Source organism: Chrysochloris asiatica, unplaced genomic scaffold (assembly GCF_000296735.1).
Source record: "Chrysochloris asiatica unplaced genomic scaffold, ChrAsi1.0 scaffold00200, whole genome shotgun sequence".
NCBI lineage: Eukaryota > Metazoa > Chordata > Mammalia > Afrosoricida > Chrysochloridae > Chrysochloris > Chrysochloris asiatica.
This window is the reverse complement of record NW_006408718.1, coordinates 3,260,161-3,270,018: the sequence shown is the minus strand read 5'-3', so window position 1 is coordinate 3,270,018 and position 9,858 is coordinate 3,260,161. Positions and strand designations below refer to the sequence as shown.

Below are 9,858 nucleotides of genomic sequence, written 5' to 3'. Positions count from 1 at the left end.
ATGTTCCTAGCAGCACTATTTATAATAGCAAAAAGATGGAGACAGCCTAAGTGCCCATCAATTGGAGAATGGATAAACAAACTGTGGTACATGCACACAATGGAATACTATGCTACCTTGAAGAACAACAAGGAAGCTGCAAGCCACCGCATAACATGGATGAACCTTGAAGACATTACATGCTGAGTGAAATTAGTGAGTTACGAAGGTGAAATATTGCATAAAACCGTTACTGTAAAAGAATGAGAAAAAGCACCCACATAAAAGGGGGGAAAAATTATATATATATTTGCTGATCACCAAGATGTATGGGATGAGAGGCGGGGAGGGAAGAGAATGAGGGAGAAGAGAGAGCACAGAGTAGGGAAGAGACACAGGAAATCTTGGGTGCGGGAGAGAGTATGCAAGTAGACGGGGTGGGGGCGGGGGGAAATGAAAGAACAAGGCTGATGGGAGAACAGTTAGGCAGGTTCGCATGGGCTAAGTGGGACAGAGGTAAACGATGATGTATGCACAACCTTGGAACAACAAGGCTCCCGGATAAAGTGATTGAGGCATGGTTTGAAGGGGTAAAAGGGGAATAGTGTTAACATGCTTGGCTGTCTTTTGAATCTTGGTTTCCCTTGCCTACCATTGTAAAATAGACACTTGGGGGCGTGGGTGGTGGGTGGGAGAAAGGAATAGCCAGAAACATCACTACAGAAAGCTTGTAAGTCCGTCTTCAGCTTATAACTGACTGGAATATCTTAAAGGGGACTAGAAGCTGCCCAGTGAAAGAGGCTTCCTGTGGAGCTTTTACATTGCATAAGACCATAGGTGGAATCCAGAACCCCATCCAGAACCGACTGAGGTAGGAAACTTCCACTGGGAAGGACGAGTAGAGCAGCCTGGAGCAGCTAGAAGAACAGAAGATACTTCGTGAAAGAAAGACCAGCAGGAAAAATCCAAAGCAACAGCGGCAGTCTGATGGATTACTACAAGAACCAGTAAGCTGTCCGCCCGTGAGCCATCAAGACAAGTGGTCGGAACCCCTCTGAGCAATTCCCCTTCCAAGATTTAGACTCAAGTGGAATACATGAGCAGGCATGTGGTCTGGCTGGTAACCACATTGGTCACCGATAAGGGGAAGAGGGGGAAAAAACAACACTGAAGTTGTGAGCTATGCCTGACCACATTCAACCCAGGTGGAGACTTGAATGGCCAGCAATAGACAAGACCTGGGGACTCCTGAGTCCAGAGGCAGTGACATGGCCACAGAGGACTAGAGCAGAGAGTGAAGCATTCAGTTGATATGAAGTGAGGGGAGATGCACAAAAACACCCATACTTGCAGATAGTACCCACTTGACCTGGCTTCAATGGCTGGATGATCAGAATTCTACTAGACAAAGAAAGAAAAGGAGGGGGGAGGGAAGAGTAATCTGCTACAATATGATGTACTTTACCTATACTTATGGATGTAGCAGCTCAAAAAAGGGAACAAATCTTTACAGCAGGGATCACTCCCACCCCCTTGGTATGCAGGGCTGACAGGGATGGGCAACTTAGACATTGGCTACCCAAAATTGGGGGGGAGGGGGCTATAAAGGCAAGAAGTGACTGGCTTACAAGCTTTCAAGTGGGAGCCTAGTAGAATCATCACTGAATCATTTCCAATTGGTTGGGACCGGGTAGGCAAAAGGAAATGGGTATAAGATTCTTGTGGTACAGTAGTGAATAATTGCCATCAGGACAAACTATGAGCATAGGAAATATAGAGGTAAATGTTTTTTGACAAAAGGAGGAGAGTGAATGATTTTGCAGCTCAGGAGCGGAGGTCCCTAGGACCATCAAATGAGAAGAGTGGAGAGCTTGACCCTACCCCAAGAGGCAGTGATGCCAGGGATGACGTGGACAGATAGAGCGGCTGGGGACACTGGACTCGGGGAGGGAGAAGGGCTGTGTGCTGGCAGCCGGGGGGACAGGCCTGTGGGGTGTACCCTCTGGTTATTTGATGATGCAGAGGGGATTATAATCATTTCAATGAAACGAAATATTATAGGAAGAGTGTAAAGCTGATGTTCTCTCATGTAAACCTCACAACAAAAACTTAAAAAAAAAAATCACAAATGTACAATTCCAAAGTCTGTATTGCTGTTAAGTCCCATTGAGTCAGTTCCGGTTCATAGCGACCCTGTATAGGGTTTCCAAGGAGCGACTGGTGAGTTTGAACTGGTGACCTTGTGGTTAAAATGACCTTGTGGCTCATTGCTTGATCCCACAGTACCACACCAGGACTGCAAAGCCTATATACTCCCCCTTTAAAATTGAATTTCTAACTATGACATACTTCCCATATAGCAACAGTAACTAACTTGAAGTTGAATGGCAAGAATCTGAATTGAGCATGAAAAAAAGATGGTTACTTAGGGTCCAGAGAATAGCAAATGAAGCCAAAGTGTTTTAGTGGTGACTGCAGAAATAATGTTGAAGTTAGGGGCTCTCTTGTTAGCCAACTAGAAATCTACAGTACTAGTACTTCCCGTTTGCCATCCCCAACCAAAAACACTCACTCACTCACTCACTGTCCAACAGTTACTGGCTGATAGTTTTCTTTCACTTGCAAGATCAACAAGTCACAACACTAGATATTTCTCAAAAGATAGTTAATATATCATTTGGCTAAATTAAGATAGAAAAACTGAAAAAAATGAAACAAAACACCAAAACCTAAAACCCTAAGCTCTAACAATTAGGTAAAAGTTTACATATGCTAGGCAAATGTATTTTCCCAGTTACTCAGTCTACGCTAGCCTCATGTCCTGCTCTTCCTCACAGACCACAAGGAAGGAGAGCTAATCCCACACCCTAGTCTAGACCGTCCACACAACCAGGGTTCAATTATTTCTTAAGACACTTAGGGAAAAGCTTTTAACCCTTATAAATCAAAGACAGAGAAAAAGTCTTCATTTTTGTTTATGCCTCAGGTCTCTGCATATGTACTTTGATAGTGAGAAACTAGCTATGCTAAGAATGAAAGTGGAGATTTACTTAAGATACTTAAAAAGAAAAAAATTAATTATTTTTTGGTCAAGTTTAAAACTTCAGTACTAAAAAAATAAGATGTAAATATAAAGAATAAACAAACACATGTGGGAAATGACAGCTCACAGTCAAAGCAGCCATCACCTCTTACCTCGTCATCTAAGAAATCAGAAAGAAGTTTCAGAACATTCTTCGCTGTAGCTGTCTCTTCTTCAGCTTCTCTAGACTCTAGCTTGTCATCCTCACTGTTCGCTTCTGGGCCTTCACTCTCAGGGACCTGCGGCTTTTTAATTTTAAATGGTTCAGTCCCAAACGTCATCAGTTGGTCAAAGATTGCCTTCAAAGCACTGATTTTTACTGTGATGTCATCAATTCGCAAAACCTAAATTGAGACAACCCCACCAAAAAAGTAAACTCAGCAACTTTGTATCATGCAAAAATTAACATGTATCATATTTTTACTTCAACAGCAGTGTGAAGCCTATAAGAAAAGTCACTGTTCAGAAATATAATTAAGTTAAATTTACTAATATATTAAATTTAGAAGCATATTTCCTTTAAATAAACTTTGCTTTTACCATCAAAAAATTCCTGAAAATACAGACAAATTGAATTTTATTATGCGTTCTTTAACTTTAACAAGAATTGGCAACACCAGGTACCATGATTTGATTTTATTCTCCCACTTGCTCAGTCTGCTCTGGCCATGTGGTCTGGACACAGCACGTGCCAGACAGAGTTAAAGGGAACAGAGGTAAATAATGCTAACTGATGCTACCTAGAGGGAATTGTAATCATTTATATGACACAAACTTTATGATTTGTTGAATGCAAAATTGATGATCTGCTCTGTAACCCTTCACACAATTCACAATAAAACCTTTTTCTAAAAAATTTAAAAAATATCATTGAGTATTAAAAATCACCCATGGACATAATTCAATAAAATCTGGAATACATAAATTCAGAATATTAGTATTCTCTTTCAGCAAGTCCCATTGTCAAAAATCAAACCTACCTGCAATAACAATACGAAATGTTTACTTGCAAAATCCTGATTCTGTAGTCCACAGCATCCCAAGCATAAAACAGCCATATTTCTTACTACAGGATGAACACTTATTATTCCAGGGAGAATCTACAATGAATTAGAATTTTAAATACTTGTGAACAGCTAAGAATTGAACAATGTACTAAAAACAGTCAAAGTGGTAAGTTTCCGTGTGACTTCACAAATCTCATTTCATTTCCTCATTGTCTGTTAATGTACAGAAGTCTTGTCTGCTTTAAAAATATTTATGAAATTGCTAAAATGGTACAAAATAGGCTGAGTAATCTTCCTGAAATATGAGGGTAATTAAAAAAGACTGCTCCTAGGACAGTTCAGACATGCACAGGCTTATTCCAAACAAAATGCGGTTAAGCATGTCTCTGCGTCAGTGCAGAGCTGCAGACAAGTTCTCTTAGTCTCATAGGGTAGCTTTAAATAGGATGGTCCCATCAGAACAATGGCTTCTGAGGGAATCTGAGGGGCCACTTAAATTCAAAACAGGTAGTTCAGAAGGTAAAAAAGTGACTACTGGTTTCATCTTGATAGATTTTCTCAAAGAATATATAAAGATTCTACTAAAACATTCTAAGAAAACTGAAAATTGCATTTGGTGAGCAAAAAGCCAGGTAAGTTGGCCGAGCAATGTTTTCTATCAAAACAATGCAGGTGTTTGCTCTTGGAGGGAAGAGCAAGGGTTGTCCTTGGCGAATTTCACTGGGCTAACTTTCGCCATCCACCCTACAACCCCAATCTTTGCCCTTCAGGTTTTTCTGTCACAAAATTTACAGAACATTTAAAACAAACATGATGCCTTAAAAGATGCCAAGATTGACATTTTGAAGTGGTATACATCAAGGAGCAAAGAATTCTTCAAGGATGAATTAGAGTGATGGATGTGCCACCTTTAGAAGTATTTAGACCTTAGAATATATGTCAAAAAATAATACCTTCTTCACATTTTAATATTTTTGTTTAGTAAAGGTTTCCATGATTTCTTAATAATACTTTTTTATTTACCCTCATATAATATAGTCTGATCTTGAGATATCCCACACCCTACTAAAACATATTCAATGGCTTCCCAATGCTCACAGGATAAAGATCAAACCCCTTAACATAACACACAGTGTCACATACACTGTAGTCTTTGCAAAGCTCATTTACACCATGCCTTTGCTCTCTGCTTGTCCAACTGGTCTGATCTCCCTGACTCTATTTAGTGCGGTCCAGCAGAACTAATGTAACCAACAAATGAGAGCCACTAGGTTCATCTTTTAATTTTCTAAGAGCACTGATGGCTCTGTAGGATAAGCACTGGGCTGATAACCTCCAGGTCGGTAGTTCACACCCACCAGCTTCTCTGTGGGAGAAAGATGAGACTTTCTGCTCCTGCAAAGATTTACAACCTCCATACCCTACACTGGGTCATTCTGAGTTAGAAATCGACTCAATGGCAGTGAGTTTGAATTTGGAGTTTGAGTAGCCACATTAAAAGTAAAGACAGGGAAGAGAAATTTTAATATTATATCTAGATCAACAGAACCAAAGTACTATCACTCAACATGTAATCAATTCAAAAGGGTTATTGCAGTTGTTGTTAAGGTCATTAGCCAAAACAAGGTCAAGGGCAGGCTGTGGAATGGACCATCCATTGCTGATATGCAAGTTCAGGCCAAAGCTGAAGAAAATTAAAGTCTTGTTAAGTGCCATCGAGTTGGTTCCAACTCTTAGCAACCCCGTATTGGGTCTCCGAGGAGCAGCTAGTTAGTTTGAACCACAGACCATATGATTCAAATGACCTTGCGGTCCAGTGTTTATCCTACAGTGCCACACCATGACTCCAAATAATAAGGGAACACCAATTCATCAAACCAGCCAGGGTTATTAGTGAGATATTTTACATTCTTATTTTTTGTAGGGAGCCTTCAAAACCCAATGTGGTTTCACACTTACAGTACCTCTCAATTAGGAGGAACAATATCTCAAGTGCTTGATAGCCATAAGTGGTGGCTATCATACAAGAGAGAGCAAATCTAGAACATTCTTTTCTCTCTTTATACTTAATGTCCATTCAACTTTTAGATCAGAGTTATCTTTCCTGAATATCTCAAATACCACAAATAAGCTTACAGGACCTTAGACCTCGTCTTCATAGCTAGAATCAAAGGTACCCATCTCCACTATGTATCTGACTGACACTCTTCCTCACCTTACCACAGATCCAGGAGGACCTGTGGCTGTTCTGTACACCATGCATTTATCCCCAGCATTCCAGTGAACTGTTATTAAAATTAAAACAGCTCCAAACACACCATGAAGGGTTCCAGGGTTGATAGGGAAGGAAAAATTACTCACAGGCTAGAGAGTAAGCACATGTCAACATGGATGATGGGGCAGGCAGTATAGAAGAGGGAGGGTGGCAGAGCAAAGATGAAGGTAGCGGAAGATGCAGGGAGGAATGAAAGTGTTAAAGTGAATACAGGTAAAATACTGTGAAGTGATGGTCCAGGGAGGGGATTGCAATCATTGTAATGAAGCAAAGTATATGATTTGTTAAATGTTAAACTGATGTTCTGCTCTGTAAACCTTCACTTCAATTCACAATAAAAAGTTCAAATAAATTGATTAAAATAACAGCATAAAAATATTGTTAACTCCTTTATCAACCATCTTACCTACATGTTTTTCTCCATGAAGAGACCTTTGTAAAATCATGATAACTTAAAATCATGATGACTATTCCCTGTTGTGTTTTCTCTTCATCCAACAAACAACTTTAGGGATTAATTATGCTACAATTTACTTTAAGCATTCTCTTATAATAGGACCAGATACCAAGCATCCAAGTAGAACACAAAAATTGCAGACTTAGGTTTCCATAGCCAGTACAAGGGGGATTATCTGTGAAGGGATACTTAAATAAAACGTCCTTTAGAAATAATAATAAACAATTCCCTTTCACAGGACTCACAATATCGCTTTCTCATAGTCTGTCATTATATACAGCAAGATTTCAGGACTGTAATATTTCTATTTTGTTTCTATATTTCCCTTTACAATTCAAAGAATGAAGATACTCATATTCTGTGTCTTCTTCTTGGATACAATAACTTAAAACTTTTAGAAAAAAATGATTATCACTTACATTATTTATAAAATGAGAGAGGGGAATATAAGTAACGTAAACCAAAGCCACAGGGTGGGGCTAATGAGATGGGGATCAGTCCCTTGCGGTACAATGGTGAATAATTATTATCAGGACTGTGAGGGTTGGAAATGTAAAGGTAGACGTTTTGTAGCAAAAGGAGGGGAGTGATTGACTTTGCAGTCCAGGAGCTGAGGTCCCTGGAACAATCAAGGGAGAAGAGCGGACAGTGGGACCCTACCCAGAGAAGCAGTGACGCCAGAGATGGAGGCAGAGACAATGATGTGGCGAGATGGAGCAGCTGGGGCCTTTAGACCCAGAGAGGGAGACGGGCTGTGTGCTGATGACGAGGGGGCAGGCTTGCAGGGTGTACCCTTTGGTTGGTTGACAATACATGGAGGGGATTGTATCCATGGCAATGAAACGATATATGATAGCATGAATGTAATAATATATGATAATATATGATCTCCCATGTAAACTATCACAATAAAATACTTAAAAAAAAACAAAGCCTCAGAGGATATACCAACATACCAAAGACTCAATGATTCCATTCATGGTGGCACTTATACCTGTTGAAATGGATATCTGTTTCAACAGCTCATAACACAAAACAAGACACTTCTGGAGTGTTTCTGCATCATTCTAAAATGAAAGACAATGTTCAGCATTAGTAAAAGCATATCCATTATTTCTGCAAGAATATGGGCTTCCATCTGTCTATAAAATTAAAAACAAAATGATATACTGAAGGTATCTATCTATCAATGAATTCATATCATTTAAAAAGCCTAATTGGTGGTTAAAACAAAGTAAGTTTCAGAATCGAGGTTCTGCGTAGGTTATGGCCAGCTTTCTGTAATTTAGAGAAAAGTACAGTGTTATGTAATCACTGCAGAAAATTACCATCATCTATAAGAATAAAATGATAACATAACCTCATCATATAAATATATATATAGGGTATTTATGATTATTGTTGTCCATCACTGCCCTCTTCTACTTACTATTCAGATAAACTTAAAACATATGTATTTTGCTTAAGAAATGTGTTCACAAATTCAAGAAATAATTGTAAAGAGCTTAAGTATGGAAACAACAGACAAGCCGACCCAGATAATTTCTCAAATGATCAGGTTGTTGTTGTCAAGTGCGTAGAATCACTTCCAATTCACAGAGACACAACAGACACCAGAACACAACACTGCCCAGGCTGGTGCCATCCTGACAATCACTGCTATGCTTGAGCCCACTGTCATGGCCAGTGTGCCAACCCACCTTGACAGAGGTCTCCCTCTATTTCACTGTCCCTCCACGTTATCAAAACATGAGAAACAAAGTTTGGCCATCCTGGCTTCCAAGGAGCACTCTGGCTATATTTCTTCCAATACAGACTTATTTGTTCTTGTGGTGGTCCATGGTACTTTTAAATATTTTCCTCCAACCCCATAACTTACATGCATCGATTCTTCAGTGGTATTTACTCACTGTCCAATTGTGACATGCATACGGGGACATCAAAAATACCACTGTTTGGGTCAGGTCCACCTTAGTCCTTAACCTCACATCTTTGCTTTTGAAAACTTTAAAGAGATCTTGTGCAGCATATTTGCCTAATGCAATATGCCATTTGCTGTTGAGCAAAATGAAGTCTTAGACAAATTCCATCTTTTCTCCATTTATCATGGTGGTATTTATCAAGCTCACCAGCCACTCCTTGGAAACCCTATACAGGGTCACTATGGATTGGAACTGACTCGACAGCACTTAACAACAACATTTAGTGGTCCAGTGGTGAGGATTTTTGCTTTCTTTACATTGAGAATGAAACCCATACCAAAGGCTGTGGTCTTTGATCTTCATCAGTAAGAATTTTATGTCATCTTTGTTATCAGTAAGCAAGGTTGTATCATGTGAGTATTACAGGTTGTTAAAGAGTCTTCTTCCAATAAAACAGCTTCTCGAATTATTTGCTCAGCATATAGATTGAATAGGTATGGTGAAAGAATACAACCCCAGTGCATAACTTACCTAATTTGAAATCATTCAGTGTTCCCTTGTTAGAATAACTGCCTCTTGGTCTATGTACAGGTTCCTCATGAGCACAAGTAAGTTCCTGAATACTCATTCTCCACAGTGCTATCCAGAGCTTGTCATAATCCACATAGTCGAAAGCCTTTGCATAGTCAATAGAACACAGACAGGGTAAACATCTTCCTGGTATTCTCGGCTTTCAGCCAAGATCCACCTGATGTCAGCAAGAACATCCCTCTTTCCATATCCTCTTTTAAATCCAACTGGAACCTCTGGAAGTTCTCTGTCTCAATGTACAGCTGCAGCTGTATTTGAATTATCTTAACCAAAATTATATTTGCATTAATGATATTGTCCAATAATTTCCACATTCCACTGGGTCACCTCTCTTTGGAATATGCACAAATATGGATCTCTTCCAATCAGATGGCCAGGTAGCTGTTTTCCAAATTTCTTGGTATAGTTGAGTGAGCGCATCCAATGCTGCATCATTTGTTCAGATTTCAATTTGTATTCCAACAATTCCTGGCACTTTGTTCTTTCCCAATGCCTTCAATGCACCTTAGACTTCTTCCTTTACTATCATTGGCTCTTTATTTTTT

At 39.5% G+C, this 9,858-nt stretch overlaps 1 protein-coding gene across 1 annotated transcript in view; it reads right to left on the bottom strand.

The window, feature by feature from the left end:
- NCAPG (non-SMC condensin I complex, subunit G) overlaps positions 1 to 9,858 on the bottom strand; it is an 82,000-nt gene that overhangs the window by 17,411 nt on the left and 54,731 nt on the right. The window contains exons 12-14 of the mRNA XM_006872495.1: positions 7,757 to 7,867; positions 4,042 to 4,161; positions 3,175 to 3,405 (exon numbers count right to left, since the gene is read on the bottom strand). Coding sequence (XP_006872557.1) covers positions 3,175 to 3,405; positions 4,042 to 4,161; positions 7,757 to 7,867 — 462 coding nt within the window. The remainder of the gene's footprint in view (positions 1 to 3,174; positions 3,406 to 4,041; positions 4,162 to 7,756; positions 7,868 to 9,858) is intronic.